Raw genomic sequence first — 17,054 nt, forward strand, 5'->3', positions numbered from 1 at the left:
ATCACTGAGCCTGAGGCAAATAATTGTTTTAGTATAATTTTTACAGGTGATCATCAAGAACTTAAAAAAATAACGATAGCAAACAAGAAAACAGCAAACACAAGTGTTCGCTTGCATACGATGTAAACCAGTTTAAATCATCGATTGCAATCAGAATTTATTTAGTTAAAGCAATAAAACGGAACAAAACAAACACAATGAGAAAGATAGATGTCCGTTACCTTTGTATGATTGTGGATGACTTCTAAGCGAATGTGCGAATCCTCTTAAAATGAGTAGCTCCGGTGAGAAGAGAACTAGATAATGTTTGCTCAATCGATCTGACTGAGTTTCTCATCGATCGCCCAAACCGCCGTGTTTACGATTATTTCTAATGTCTTGAGAACCATCTATTGAAAATATTTTCGGTCCAAAAGTCTTATTAGTTAATTTGAAAAATTCCCAATGTTTAAAATATCCAGAACTTGGACTGGTTTCTTTCAAATCAAAGAAATTTTTATTCAGCAAAAGCGGCCATGTTTACTTCCCTGGATGTCAAAGGGGGCGTGGCTAAGTAACCAAGCCTTCAAAGCTATAATCACCTCGCGCGGGGTGAATATAGCCTCATAAGCCGAGCTTCTCGACCAATCAGAATGCTTCAATTCTTGTAATCACCTCTGAAATTATACTAATATTGCATACGGCACGTGCATGTTGCAATCAAGATTTGTTACAAACCGAACTGTAGAATATAAACAACCAATGAGTCCATAAACGGCAATGTCGCCAACGTCCTCCGCAGTTATAAACGTTCACTGTTATAAACAACAGTGCGTCAGTCACGACAACACGAACGCGAACATTGCTGTTTCATTTTGTTTACAGCATCCATCCTAGTTATTTTACGCCGAACTTTCCTTGAACATTATAAAAAAAATTACCAAAGAAGCAAACCGTACCAGTTTGTCGTAGCAGTGCTTTAAGAGAATATATTTACTTGTTTGCTCGACCGCAAATAAACGCCGGGACCTCGATCAAACGTCCCCGGTGTTTATTTAAAAGTTAGCATTTTTGACCCGGCGTTTATTAATACGAAGCCGGAGTTTAATCGGTGACCCGCGTTTAATCGAGCAAATACGACGACGGCAAATAATTACAGCATGAACAAAAATTGACTTAAATTGGCAACAACACTTCTCAGAATAGAAATAACAAAACGGGCTTAGTGTTAAAAATTTTGGATGTAATGACTGGGTTGTACATGTAAATAAATACAGAAGGAGAAAAAGACAGAGAAAAAGATACAAACAAGTAATAAGTTAAGTTAAAATTTTGCTTGATCTAAAATGAAATAATTCAAACATTTCTAGCTCAGTCAGTCAACTACAAAAATGACATAAAGTTCACTTTGGGAGTTGCGATCTTATATTTGATCAAGAAGAGTTTCTCTTGTTTATTAAAAGTCCTCCCTGAAATCAACTAAAAAGTGAAATAACATAAACGCATCATTGGCTGGTATTGCGTCTGGCTCTTTCTTTTTTGTGTGTGGGTATTTTCACGTAGGAGACTGTATCTGTATCTATCTTTATACCATGCCATAGAAAATACAGCCAATCAGAATACAGGAAAGCCGTTGTATATTCGACGGTATTCAACCCAACCTTCCCATAGTGCGCTGCGACTGTATTCTCGACGAAATTTAGTAAGCGTATTTTCTATGACATGGTATAAAATAGTTACACGACACTTTCTCGTGGTATACTATGGAATATCCCACTTGTCACTTGTATTTTCTTGGCATACACACTCGCCTAAAGGCTCGTGTGTATACTGAGAAAATACAAGTGACTCGTGGGATATTCCATAGTATACCACTCGAAAGTGTTGCATAACTAGTATGTATCTTCTTCAAAGCAGTCTCCCGTATAGCTTTCGGAACACACAAATATTTGTGTTCGCTTTGGCAGTAATTTTTCGTCCCTACCCATTCTTATTGAGTAATTTTTCTTTTAGATATTGAATGACGGCAAAAAGATTTTTGTATCTCATTTGTATTTTGACAAACAAACGCCACTACAAAGAAACAAGGAGTTTCGACTATTAAAATTTTTCGCCAAACTTCAGGCTGAGCTCTTTGACGTCACGCATACATTACCAGGTTCCAAAATGGCGGCGTTCAGTTGTCGAGTTTTGGGCTACTTCAAAGAAAGATTTCGTAGGGTTATAGCGCACGTTGGAGGCTGAAATTTTGGTGAATAACATGTCTTTGTATAAACTTTTTATTGGCGTAAAGAAAATAAATGGCCATTTTGGAATGAACTTCTCCTTTAAATAGATATGAATCGTTTATTAGGGAGGGGCGTTTATTTCACTTTAACTGTGAAAACGTCAAATAAACAAATAGGATGCGTACATAGTTATCTCGCGGAGTATGATACAAGACACAGTAGGTGAGTTGGAGGCTATCCTAGAGATATCGTTCAAACTTCGATATCGATGTTTTCATGTCTGAGTCAAGCTAGTCCAGTCCCTGAACTCTCTCTTCCACGCGCCCTATAAAGGGGTTGAACCCAGGCGCGCGAAGAGAGAGTGAATGAATGAATAATGAATGAATAACTTTATTATCGTGTCTAAAAATGTTTAGCTGAGGGGAAAAGTCCCCTCTACTAATTGTGGACACCTGACTAAGAAAAAACTCTAAAAAAACTTAAACCTATCATTGTACAACTATTACAATTAATAATTTAAAGTTAAAGGGACTGTGTCACGGCTGATTAAAGTTTATTTTATTTAGTTTTGCCAAATACTCGCTATGAATCCTAATGTTTGCAAAGAAATTACTTCTATGTATCTAAATGACAAAACCATAGCTTCATCGTATCCAACTTTGTCTCCCGGGGGATAAAATTTAAAGTTACAAGCAAACGAGATTAACTTTGAAAACTGTTCCGCCGGACCATTTTTCAAAAACCCATATCGCAATCCGTTTCAATCTTCGTCATTTCTGGCCATCCGTACCTTCTTTTGTATTTACTGTGCTATCGAAATGTCCCTTCACTGTTTTAGGAGGTTATTTTTATATTTCACTAAACTTGAAGGTCATTTTCCCATGCCTTAATTTGGCTAAAATTCGTGACACAGCCCCTTGAAAATAAGTTAAAAAAGAAGCTATTTACATAATAAAACGGGTAAAAAAAAGTAAATCTATTCATGTGATAAAAAAGACTACTTACATGGCTAGTATTAATAGTCACAGAGGCGGCAATTGCAACGTTCATTGTTTAAAAAGTTATTGAAGTCACGTTTCCGAATCGTTTTTTTAAATGTTTTAAGTGACTGGCATTTTCTTTCATCCGTCGTCAGGTGGCCCCAGAGTCATATCTATATATGAGGTGATTCTCGGAGGGGCTCGTCTATTAGACACGGGGAGTTTATTACAAACTTTACACTTTAGTTGAGGCGTTAGATACGAGGCGTTTATTTGAGAGTGGGCGTTTATTAGATCAAAATGGTCCCCAATATTAATCTTTATACGGTATCTCCGCACCCTCGGCATGAAGGCACGGCTACGAGGCGCCTGAACTTGAGCGGTTACTAAGCAAGATGTCCGCCATGTAGATGTGAAATTTGTCACAGACTTTTCCAGCTTTTCTCACTGTTTCTGACTAGTATAACACATCACTACGTTAGTTTTCAACGATGGGGAAAAGGTATCACTGTGAATATTGTAACCGATCCTTTGCCGACACTCTGCATACAAGGAAAAATCACATCAATGGCGTACAACACAAGAGAAACCGAAAACTTCACTACGATTCGTTCAAGGGTACGTACTGAAAAAGACTTTGACTTATTTTGACAGTCAAATGGTTTCTTGAAAGCAGTTCTTATATTTTGGATCTCTGATAAAATGTTTTGTTGGTGGGAGGGGTTGCAGACTTACAATGGACCACAGTGAATGTCTAATATTGGTACATGGCTAATTGCAAGAGTTCTTTGTTTTATATAACTAATAGATCCTGCAGTTCTCTTAGCTGAGGAAACCAGTAAACCACCCTGCAGAAAATTCTTTTCCACTGGTGAGTTGTGAATGTAGAAAATGGTGTTATGTGCATAATCTTGGGCTTCATAAGACCCCCTGACAGTGCAAATGTGTTTAACTTCATGTAATGTATCAGTCATTTCCAAGCGAGATCATCCCCCCTCCCCCCCCCCCCGGCAAACCCCAAACATTTGACTTTTTTCAAAATGTCTGATAAAATTCCCCATAGTGTGGGCCAGTTGAACAGTCAAATGCCCCACATTATCATTGTAAATTGGGTTTTCTCATTAACACTTGGTCTAAACGGACACTCATGCCTCATTATTAAGTAAATTTTATTAGGAAAAGGTACATTCAACCCGGGGAGGGCACTCGCATATGAAAGTGACAGGATGCTCGTCGTCTTGCTAAGGGTTGTAAATTTCAGATTTTTGGTCTCGCTTAGGGTGTTCCGGGCAAACGCCAATATTGTTAGCCATAATGGTCTCGTTTAGGGTTACAAATGACGAAATATACAAATATTATAATTCCTATTCTTATGCACCTATCAATGGTTTGCCCCAGGATGGGGGGGGGGGGCAACCCCAGGGAAGTTTGAAATTTTTTGAAATCCAGAGTCGAATTCCCCACCCCTGGGCACCTAGCGAATGTCAAATTTCACTTATGTCCTCTTAAATTTCTAACCCAGCAGACCATTTTAGATGTCAAAATCCCTACCCTGGGAGAGCTTCACGATGTCAAAGTCCCGTGGGTTGCCCCCCCCCCCCCCCCCATCCTGGGGCAAACCATTGATAGGTGCATTAGTTTTCTGGTATCTTTTACGGCTCAAGCTTGAGCCACACCCAGATTGGTCTCTTTCAGGGTTCTTTTCAAAATTTCCGACGAGCATCCCAATCCATTTCATATAGGAGTCCACCCCCAGGGAAATTAAAACTACTTTACATTAACCAAAACTTCACGGGCTTGAGCTCGCTAGCGTTTCATAGTTTATGACACATTTTGTCAACAGTAAAATGCCCGACCATCCGGGCTTCTGTTCGATCAAATTCCCCACTATCTGGGCCTCAGTAGCCATCAAATGCCCGGTGGTTGCCTGACGGGGGGGGGGGGGTGATCTTGCTTGGAATTGACTGATACGTGAATGCTACATTTTAAACAACTGAGCTGTTTATGGAATTTTTATAACATTTGCATAATGACTTGTAAGATGAAGTGAAGTTGATCACAAGATTTTACTCATGTCTTTTCTTTAACTGAGCAAATCCATTGTAAAATTGAATCCATTTGAAAGTTTCAGAACCAAGCTGTTAATTATGAATACAGTCAACTCTCGTTATAGCGGACACGCTTGGGGCCTCGTTTCGTGTCTGTTATAGCGAGAATCCATACTGAACAGCGGGAGTCATTTCCAGTCAAACCTTGTTCGTTGGGGATCTGGATTTTGTCTGTAATAGCGAGTGTCCGCAATAGTGGGGTGTCCGCAAGGCGAGAGTTGACTGTAATATTAATTTGTCCTGATTGTCAAGTCCCCCAGCCTAAGATCTTACTACAGTTGAATCTCGATAACTCAAACATCACACCAACTGGAACCTTTTTCGATTCCCCTCCAGTTCATTTTCTTACTAATTTTGCCCTCGATAACTCGAACTCCCAATAACTCCAACCCCTGATAACTCAAACCTAATTCAATTTCCCATGAAGGGTCAAGTTATCGCATTCAACTCGCTCATTTAACCATAAATTTGTGACAGTAGAATGGTTTTATTGCATCAAAAAACATCATTATTTTGAAAATGAAAAGCTTTATAAAAAGAGCTCACATTATATAATAAAAAGAGCTCATATTATAATCAGAAGGCAAAACCATTTGAGGGCTCAAAGAAAGTCCTGTCTGGTAATCCATGGAAAGTAGATTTTCCTGTTGGGCAAATCACTTTTCAGTGCTCACTTGCCTGATGGGAAAGGGGCCTGGCAAGTTGTCTGCCGACTTAATCATAATTTTAACATAAGAATATACCTGTCAACTCTCACGCCTTGGATATGAGTCTCATGCCTGAAAGTTGAAAGCTTCGATCTCACGCCAACTCACTTACGAACTTATTTTTCACGCCTGGTCAAAAAATGTGAGTTGTAACAACCATACCCGACACACTTTCCAAAAAAATATAAACTCAAACCAATGTGAGAAACAAAAACTCCAAGTTGAATGAGTAAATTACGATTCTTTCCCCTGAAATCTCAGAGTTTTGACAAAAAAAGCATTGGGAATGAAGTCATGTTTAGCAAAACACGTCCACACACTGGGATCAGGATATATTGGGAATGTCTTCAGAATACAGTCATGTACTTTGGACGTCTTTGGAAAACTTTGAACATTGTCATATCGTCTTCAGAAATCATGGCACTCTCAGGATAAAAATCTCATGCCTTTGACCCAGAAAAAGTTGGCAGGAATATAAGGAGTGAACTAAGACAGGCATGCAACTGTCTTGGGCTAGCAAACTTTGAGAGCCCTGCATACCCAGTTTCAGACCAAAGAGGAAAAATCTATACCCTATTTTAGACTAAAACAGCTCAAAACTTTTCCCTTTTGGACAGCACATATCCTGGGCTTAATATTTAGAAAGTGTTACCATAATATTATGGTATTAGAGAGGTTAAGCATGATGTTTATTTTCTCACAAATGGCAAAAATTCAACTTCTGCCGTCTGCCATTTGGCGTTTGTATGCGGAAATGAGTAGTTTTGTGTTTATTGTGAATGTGGGATTTTTCCATAAAAAGGTAAATTTTAAAAATAAAAGGCAAGCTTGCATTTGCCGTATAACGTCATGCTAAAACTCTTTATTATTAAATGCGCCATAAAATCTTTCCGTAATATAAAGCCCAACTATTGTTGAAATGCAAAATAATTTGTTGTAGGATCATGTGGATTTGGTGCTAGCTGTTGGTATTCTCACACAAACCCACAAATGCTGTTAGCAGCTCAAAGTGCAAGTGAGTGACTTACATAAACACTATTAATTCATTTTGTGTCTTCTTTATTCTTAGCTATAATTAACTTTCTCATACTACAGTATGCCTAAGATGAACTTCTACTTGAATGAAACTTACTTACACAGCTGTAGCTTATCCTGTTTTCTATAAAATAGTCTGCATGCTGAAAACTCCTATTTTTATCCGGATTAACTGGGTTCCAGGGTCTGAAATTCTTGAAAAGTATAGAATTTCCAGACCTACATTGAAGAGAAAATATGGACAATATACATAAAGACTGGAAAAAAAAATACAAAAAAAAAGCTACAAAAAAGTGCTTTTAAAAGCCAAGATTGTTCAATTGCAGAATGTTGAGAACTCTCTGCTATTGTGACTGTATTGTATCACAGTTACTGTTATTTCCACTCTTAGAGTGCAATTTCACTCATAACCTTGCATCTGGAAAAAGAAAATTGTATAGAGAAAGTCTTGAATTTTTGCATACAGAAATGTTTATGAACCCTGTTTTATGGTAGCCTGAAAATGAAGCAGTAAGTGTAGGACTAGTGTACTGCTCCACTTCCCATAGCTGGGGATCATTACATTGAGCATGAGGCTATATTATATGCTGATCCACCTCCACCTCCATTGCAATCATTTATTGTTTGTTACCAACTGCACTTGCTAAAGTACGTGACAGTTGGGTGCCCAAGGGAATCCAGGGGCTTCCACTGGAAGTCCAACCAACTGGTCCCTAGTAGATACATGTAAAGTACCACTCTATGGCTGGCAAGCCTCACAACCCAGCCATGAGCTCCTGTGCAAGTCCTCCAGGCATCTGTCACACTGAACAAACAGTGGAGTAGGGAAACTGAAGGGGGGAAGGGATGGGGGAAGATGATGAACAGAGCACTAGAGCTCAAAAGACACGAACGAAAACCACAATGAAAGCTCTGCACAAACGTAAACATGACGTCTCTTTGGAGCGTGCGTATAAACTGATAACACCATTAAATTGCATTAGCTGCATGTATCGGCTTTGTTAAACTTGGCCTCAGTGAGCTAAATTTTCCTTCTTTTGCCTCAGCTGGTCAAACAACAAATCAGTCGCAAACAAGTCAACCTGAAGCAATGCTTGAAGAATGGCTTGAAAAGTGGAACAAGAGGCAAAAAAAGAATGAATCAGGAAAATGTGCCTCACAGTCAACTTACACACTCCCACCTGGTCTTCCTCCTCTGCAAGAACTCCCTCCTTCTCTGTTACCACCACCACCCAGTGGATACCCTGAACTACCAGGGGTAGAGTGGGGGTAATGGTACAGGTAAACTAAGGCCAGATTGTGAGACCTGGTAATGGAGCAGGTGAAACTGAAGCCAGCTTTGCCTTGGCCTCCCAAATAATACCTGTCTGCTTCCCCTTTGGATACCAACACTGCCATCAGCACTAAACAGGTCATAACTTCTACCCAGTGATGATCATTTCTTGGATTGAAGCATAGTTCAGACTTGCCTCATGCTAGCACAGTTGTGTACAGTCAATGTTCATACAGAGGACATGCTGGGAAAAAAACTTACAAAGAAAGTTGTAAAGAAATGAGGCAGTTGAATGCTTAAGAAACTGAATAACGATTGAGATCATACATGTATCAATGGTCGAAGTGACAAATGAACTTGTCGCGATTGGGAAGTGAATCAAAGTACTATTAAACCTATTGGGTCTATATTCATGCTATCTTTGGCACTTCTAGAACAAGGAATACATGTAACCACGCATTAACGTCATCTAATGTTCACGTAACATGCTTTGGTTGATTGTGGGCTCAACGAAGTGTTCTTGTTGGGTCATGAATAAAATTATCCATTTGCTCGAATTGAACTTGAATCGATCGAATCGGCATTTTAGCCCCTTGGGGTCACTCTTTATATTTTTTTGGTGCGGGTGTGCCGCTAGGACTTTGAAACCCTTACCCTATGTACCAGACCATGTTCAGCTGATTTTGCAGCCCTATACTAGACTACACACCAAAAATCCCTACCCTATCCCAGACTTGCATTTATTTAGTCCAGTATCACTATCAGTGTTTTAATGGAAAACCATCTGTCAACAACGATGCCGCAATAATTTTATTCACGTTTTGGAAAGCCTCTTTCTCTTCCGAGTTTGTATTCCTATTCTGGACTTAATTCGTCATACCACCGACCATTTTCCGGCAAATGATACTCTTTTCACCGGGTCACTGTTTTCACTAATGAGATTCAGTTTTCGGATAGGCGACTCTGCCGTCCTTCGACTCGTGAATATTATCCATCCGTACTTATGGGTGCAATTGCCCGATCGACAGCTTAAGAGATGATCAAGAAGCATTTAAAACCATTCTTTTACAAGGAGAGTTGTACCCCCAAAAATATTTTCTATGATTCAAATTTCGCTGTAACAGATGTCCCAACTAGATTTGATCTGCATTGAAAGGATTAATTAACCGGCACATGAATTGTAATCGACGTTTGAAAACAAGCTCTGTGGAGCACGCAAAATAGAGAAAGAAGAACAACAAAGAGGACACCTGACTTGGTTCCAACAGTAGTTTATTCATATTGGGCGTTGCAATCAAGATCAGTGTAACCTTTAAAATTTGAACAACTTGAAATTGCTCTTACAAGTTGCTGACTTATAAACCATTACCACTTTACAAGTTTATATTGTTTAGGTTTAAAGATGTAGCAAATACCACAGTGTGTGGAATACAACACTACCATAAATATTATGCTTAAAAGCACTATTCTATAATTAAATATTATGCTTATTGTTTATTAAGCTTGAAAGGATTGTTGTACCTCAAAATTATTTATATCCGAGACTGTTATTTGTGGTAGGTAATGACATGGAATATACCTGCATTAATAATTCGTGATCAAAAAGGGAAGTTTGCTGTGCTTTTAAAGTGTGAAGGACTACTGCTGGCTTTTAAAATATTTTTTGGAATAAAATGCTGATTATATTTATGCAAATGAATATAGAAATGATTGATATATGGTAAATCCTCTAAATACTCATTTCTTTAAATTAAAGCCTCCGTTTAATGAGTTTTGCTTACATTAAGAGCGGTTTTCACTTGAGTGTAGAAAGTAATTTGCATTTGCTTTAATTTTCACTTCACTTTTTCAACCAACGAAAAGAAAAATCGAAACCAATCGTGACTCACTTAAACACGTTTAACCGCGCTTCGCACCGGTAACATGTATTAGGCTCGAGTTTTGATTGGCTCGCTGGATTGCCTGTGACATTTGTGATTGGCCAGTGTGTTTAACTCACTGTTTGGTGGTGGCCTGGATATAATTTTAAGTTTACGAGTTAGATCTATAGTATTATATAGAGTATGAATAACTTTTACTAACTTGGTGTTTCCAAAATCGTCGTAAAACATGAGAGAACTGAAACGGGTCTGGTATTTTGTTATCATTTGCCGCGCATATAGGAGTTATAATCGTCATTTTTAGTGCAGAATGCACTTTTGTGATGGTTTGGTGGGCAGTCGTGTGATAAACCCCTAAACCCCTCAAGCGCTAAAGCACTATGGTGTAAACTTTTAATCAGCAATTAATTAATTAATATCAATTAATTAATTATTCCTTGTGGAGGGGGTGGGGGTGGGGAGCACCTGACCGTACCCCTAGGTAAAACCTGGAGCACATCTATGTTACTTTCATATGAAGATCTCAAACGTATATATTTGTTTCAGAAAACCCTTTGCTCTCCTTGTGGTACTACTCGACGTTCTAGGGCAACGTTCTTTACGCCAAACGCATGCGCAGTTTAGTCTACATTTTTTGCTGGAACTCTCATGAACATCGCTTGTATTGCGTGTTTGTGGTAGGATTCCTGCAGACTTCGTGGCGCCAAGTAAAAACCGCAAATTAATTAAATTAGATTTTGAGACTTTCACAGCGCTTTCGTAATTAGGTATGCAAAAACTTGCACCGGGATTTTCGGCGTGAACACCTGATAACCAGGAAACAAATATCCTAGCTGTACTGCGTTTTAAAAAACCTGTCGAAAAAGATGTTTTTTGATTAGATTTGTTTCTTTAGTTTTTGAGAATCGTCTTTCGTGCAGTCTAAACCGTAACTTAATTAAATTAAACAAATGTCATCGATGCCGCCGTAAAACAAACAAAAAACAAAAGTTTCATGTTATCGCATTTTCAAGGAAGACAAAAGTATTTTGTTACAAACGAACAAAAGTGTCCTGTTACGTTTGCAAAGATTAGCGTAAGGAACACCTGGGAAAGAATACAAGTAGCCTGTGAACAGTTTTTCCGAAAGTAAAATAAAGCAAATAAACACGAACATATATAAAACATCATACTTTCAATTGTTCCATATTGCATTCTGCACTTACCAAATCATCGAGATTTTTTTTATTTCACAAGGAGTATTATCCATCCGTGAGAAACTGAAAAGCCGTGATTAAATATTTGCTTGAGAAATTGACTGATTGACTGAATTTCGATTCCACTATCTCTATTGATGTTATTAGGATTAAGTTTATTAAATGTTTGTTTTACGACTGGGCTAGGATAACCTGGCCACAAATTCAGTAATTTTTTTACCAGTTTCGTCAAAAATGACCTGACACAATGGATCAAAGGCACAATTAACAAACTTTTTGTATTTCAGCTGGTTAAGATAAAGTGGCCACAAGTTAAATTTTTTTTACCAATTGCGTCACAAATGACCTCACACGATGGCTCAGAGGCTCAAATTGTGTTTTATGTTTCGGTGGCTGTTCCGTTGCAGACAAGAAAAGACGATTTGTTTGTAAGATAGGGAAGCGAGTTTAAAATTGATAGCAAGTCATTATCCACTTAAAAACAGCTATTGACCCAGCATGCTAGGTCTCTTGCCTTTCGACGTAGCAAAGGCTGTATTGACGATCAATTTGGAAAATAGTTCTTCGAGTGTTTGTTAGAGGAACAGAAATACGATTTAACTCGATCATGATCAAGCGGTTGTCGCTGTAATTTTGTCTGCAGGGCCGTAACTAGCAAGAGGCAAGACGAGGCAGTTGCCTCGTCTAGATTTTACACTAAAATTGATAACAAAATATGCTTATTAAAGAAAATAATTCACAGTTGAACTAGTTTAATTTTTTTCAAGAAATACCTTATAAAAAAGTGTTTCAGAGATTCTAGATTTCCTAATTTTCTGGAGGGCATTTGCCCAAAACCTCCGAACAAGATCTTGCCTCGTCTATGCCCAAGGTCTGGTTACGGCCCTGATCTGGGATTGTTTCTTTAAGCTAACAACACGAAAACATTGCTGATTCCTTAAGGTTAAATACTCGTTAAGAGTTGAGTGATTTTTAAACGATGACTCAGTAATATATCATGATCAATGCAACACAACTACAAGTTTTCTTTTACTGACCCAAATATTTAACACAATTTTGAAATGAAAAGTGTATATCGAGTTCGATCAACATTTACAATTAAAGTGTGTAGTGAATGTCGCTGTTTTATTTCTCCAGCAACAATTTTGACAGTTTAGCAAGACTTTCACTCGATATTGAGTTAACTGGTTAACGTTCTTGTGGGGTAGTTTTTTCAAATTCTTTCTTTCTCCAAAATACTGAAAGTTTCAGTAAATACTTTATACCGCAGAATAGACTATAACGTTCTGTTGCAGACTAAAAAATGCGAAAACAAGAAAAACTCGACTTACGGTAATTTGTAAAAATTAAAAAAAAAAAAAAAATGATTTAAAAACAAATGCTGGTCGGGCAATGATATAATCGCTCCACGAAATAAGTCATTAGTTGTAACTTCAAAACTGTGGCGACTTGTAAAATAGGGTCAGCACATTCAAAGTAATAGCAGCCAAATTCACACAAAAGGGCATTGTAAAATATAATTGGTTAAAAACTGAGTCGCGTGAAAAAAATCCATATCTAAAATCGTTATCGGCATTCGTTATGAAAAAAAGTTATACAAGATATCTTCTGGCGCCGGGCGCACGGTTTTTATTGACCTTAAGTTGGAAGATGATTACCGTATTCCTGATGATGGTAATAGCAGCTGAGAGTGTCCCTCCGCTGTAAGCGTTTGCCTTTTGTCTGTAATTGTTACAATTAGTTACAAGTTTTAAACTGTTTGTTTTTTAAGGCTTAGTAAATTACCTCTTCGTCTATCAGCTGGGCTAAAATAGAGAAAATAGACTAGCCACAAGCTCAGTGATGTTTTACCAATTTAATACGTCAGAACTGACTTGATATAATGGCTCAGAGGCACAGTTTCTTTTTTTCCCCACTTTTTATTAAGATCTTATGAAGCTCAATTATGTTATAACATGATATTAATAACACTTATCACCACTTGTGTGTCCTGTTATCATAATTAGAATTCATATAGGAGTTATAATCGTCATTTTTTTTATTTCACAAGGAGTATTATCCATCCGTGAGAAACTGAAAAGCCGTGATTAAATATTTGCTTGAGAAATTGACTGATTGATTGAATTTCGATTCCACTATCTCTATTGATGTTATTAGGATTAAGTTTATTAAATGTTTGTTTTACGACTGGGCTAGGATAACCTGGCCACAAATTCAGTAATTTTTTACCAGTTTCGTCAAAAATGACCTGACACAATGGATCAAAGGCACAATTAACAAACTTTTTAAGATAAAGTGGCCACAAGTTAAATTTTTTTTTTACCAATTGCGTCACAAATGACCTCACACGATGGCTCAGAGGCTCAAATTGTGTTTCAGTTATGTTTCTGTGGCTGTTCCGTTGCAGACAAGAAAAGACGATTTGTTTGTAAGATAGGGAAGCGAGTTTAAAATTGATAGCAAGTCAATATCCACTTAAAAACAGCTATTGACCCAGCATGCTAGATCTCTTGCCTTTCGAAGTAGCAAAGGCTGTATTGACGATCAATTTGGAAAATAGTTCTTCGAGTGTTTGTTAGAAGAACAGAAATACGATTTAACTCGATCATGATCATGATCTGCAAAGTAAATACTTTGCAGACTAAAAAATGCGAAAACAAGAAAAACTCGACTTACGGTAATTTGTAAAAATTAAAAAAAAAAAATGATTTAAAAACAAATGCTGGTCGGGCAATGATAAAATCGCTCCACGAAATAAGTCATTAGTTGTAACTTCAAAACTGTGCCGACTTGTAAAATAGGGTCAGCACATTCAAAGTAATAGCAGCCAAATTCACACAAAAGGGCATTGTAAAATATAATTGGTTAAAAACTGAGTCGCGTGAAAAAAATCCATATCTAAAATCGTTATCGGCATTCGTTATGAAAAAAAGTTATACAAGATATCTTCTGGCGCCGGGCGCACGGTTTTTATTGACCTTAAGTTGGAAGATGATTACCGTATTCCTGATGATGGTAATAGCAGCTGAGAGTGTCCCTCCGCTGTAAGCGTTTGCCTTTTGTCTGTAATTGTTACAATTAGTTACAAGTTTTAAACTGTTTGTTTTTTAAGGCTTAGTAAATTACCTCTTCGTCTATCAGCTGGGCTAAAATAGAGAAAATAGACTAGCCACAAGCTCAGTGATGTTTTACCAATTTAATACGTCAGAACTGACTTGATATAATGGCTCAGAGGCACAGTTTCTTTTTTCCCCACTTTTTATTAAGATCTTATGAAGCTCAATTATGTTATAACATGATATTAATAACACTTATCACCACTTGTGTGTCCTGTTATCATAATTAAATTAAATTAAAGCTCTAAGATTGAGTTAATCTAAGTTTTTAATCTACTGTTTAAATCTACCTTGATTTAGTATAAGGTGTCTTCTAAATTTGACACAACACTGTAGTTCTGAGCCATATTTCGGCCACGAGCGTTGAACGAGGGCTAGTTGTAACTTAAGGTGAACGTTATTTACTCTAATTGATGTCTTTTCGAACCAGAAAGACTGCATTTACGGCTTTTCGCTTTTTATACGTCTTGTCTTATATTTCTTATATAGCTTTTTAACTGTTTTTAATATTTTATTTTATTAACTATTCATTTATTTATTTTTAACGCAGGACCCATGTTGATAGCAGTTTTTATAATTGAAATGGTCATCCTGCATAAATATGTTTATTTATTACTATTATTATTATTATTATTATTATTGTTCAAATCATGAATTCTACCAATTTAATTAACTTGTTTACTCCATGAAATAACATCAATGAAAACAAACTTAACTTAGAGACTCAAAGAGACTAAGTTGAATTAGAAACTCTTTCTAATCGGAAATGTTTTTACAACCTTCTCACCGTTTATTGTAGTTTTTTTGTAATAGATTCGAAATTTACTCCTTTCTGCGAGGGTTTACATGACTCTTCTTTGAATTCCGGAATATAATAAATTAAATCCTTGAACAATTTCTTTGCCTCGTTCAGACTAGAGCATTTTATTACTCCAAGTTCCTTCGATTGCCTTTTTTGGAAGCAACCTTTAGCTTCGCCTTCTATGCCGTTGTTTGAATCAACGTTCACCGCCCAGAAGAAAATAGACTGCCTGGCCTTCGGGTCACATACAGCTTTCCAGTAATATTGCGGTACCACCACTCGATCATTCAACCTCATAACCATACCATTCCGGTCTTTTGCTGCACCACCTGGAAAGAATATCGTGGAAAAGTAAAAATTAAAGGCATGTGTCTATAAGAACTCAAACTGGTCTTGGCTCATATCAATTCTTTACGCCCAACTGGTCTATGCCTAGGGCTGTCCCAAAGATGCTCGGAAACTTTTGGGTAACTTTTTATCTTTCGAGCAATTTTTTTCTTTTCAAGCAACTTCCGAGAAACTTTTTGCAGTTTTGGACAACTTTTTGCAAGACCGAAGATTTCCGAAGAATTTTGGAGTGTTGTTCGAAGCCACACGAACGTTTCCGAGCATTTTTCGAACTTGTCCGAAGATTGACAAAATTTGCCGAAGATTTCCGAGAAAGTTTAGAAGATGCTTCAACTTTTGGATCATTTAAAAACTCGTCAGCAAACATGATGTCATCGGTATCTTCACGATTGTTGTATTTCAACAAATTTTGGCCTTAAAATGTTATTTAGATATTTTCAACTTTTTTAAGAAATTTCGAGCAACTTTTTAAAGAAATTTCGAGCATCTTTGGGACAGGACCGGACAGCCCTATCTATGCCTCAATTTAGTACTCTACTCATTACGTGACCCAAGCCCACTGTAAGTGTAGTAAACAGACGCAAAGTACAAGTAATAAAAGCTACTAACATAATCAGCTCGATGGAAGAGTCATGCAAATCCGTATGCAGAATTTACAAGGAAGAGAATTTACAAAGAGTTTCATTGCAATCCCCAGTAAATTGCAAAGTTATTCTTTACAATCATGATGCCCAAAAGATAACCAGCGGATTTGTAACAATAAATGGTCGACTTTAATATATATACCTGTCCCAGTGAATATATACAATTTTTGTTTGTTATTGGTTGCATACGTCCTTAGGGCTTCTTCCAGGTTGTTCCAATTACCATTGTTAAATTTCTTACGCTGCGGAGCAAGGTTGGTGGTATACATGGTAAAATCACGCTCCTCGTTGGTACTAAAATCCCCTTTTGGGGTTAGATGTCCTCTGTCATATCCACTGTTAAGATAGTCTTCGTCAGTCGCCACTGGGTCTTGAAAATACGAAAATAATATTTATTGAGGTAAGTTAAAAATGAACGAATAACGATAAGCAGTACCTTCTTGACTCAAAACGCACGTGTACGCTTGCCACTTTCCAAAAACAGCTCACAAGCTAAGTTATTTTCCCAATCTCTCGCTGTGATAAGAGAAAGCTCGACGGTGGTAGGGAGGGGCGAAAAAGACTTTAAACCATCAATATTCAATTAGTGACAAATAGTGTGTTAACGGTTTTGTGGTTTGTCAACGATTGTAGCTGGTCATGATCATCGATTGATCAAAGCAAGTTAATTCATTGATTTAGTTAGTAAATAAATGATTAATTATCCATCTCTCTACCCATCCCGTCCATTCATCATTATCTGGTTTTGTTATACCTTC

At 37.4% G+C, this 17,054-nt stretch overlaps 2 protein-coding genes across 2 annotated transcripts in view; one reads left to right on the forward strand and one right to left on the reverse strand.

Moving 5' to 3' along the window:
• Window positions 1–3,579: 3,579 nt before the first annotated feature.
• Window positions 3,580–8,867, forward strand: LOC144645569 (zinc finger matrin-type protein 5-like). The gene is made up of 4 exons (XM_078505146.1): window positions 3,580–3,805; window positions 3,996–4,058; window positions 6,943–7,017; window positions 8,084–8,867. The coding sequence occupies exons 1-4, from the start codon at window positions 3,679–3,681 to the stop codon at window positions 8,308–8,310; spliced, it is 492 nt and encodes a 163-aa protein (XP_078361272.1). The 5' UTR covers window positions 3,580–3,678; the 3' UTR covers window positions 8,311–8,867.
• Window positions 8,868–14,644: 5,777 nt separating this feature from the next.
• The window catches only part of LOC144646224 (nuclease EXOG, mitochondrial-like), a 48,117-nt gene continuing 45,707 nt past the window's right edge, over window positions 14,645–17,054 (reverse strand). Inside the window, exons 5-6 of the mRNA XM_078505762.1 lie at window positions 16,439–16,666; window positions 14,645–15,633 (exon numbers count right to left, since the gene is read on the reverse strand). Of these exons, the coding sequence (XP_078361888.1) occupies window positions 15,293–15,633; window positions 16,439–16,666 (569 nt within the window). The 3' untranslated portion in view covers window positions 14,645–15,292. The remainder of the gene's footprint in view (window positions 15,634–16,438; window positions 16,667–17,054) is intronic.

Source organism: Oculina patagonica, chromosome 3, assembly GCF_052425735.1.
Source record: "Oculina patagonica isolate OP01 chromosome 3, crgOcupat, whole genome shotgun sequence".
Lineage (NCBI taxonomy): Eukaryota > Metazoa > Cnidaria > Anthozoa > Scleractinia > Oculinidae > Oculina > Oculina patagonica.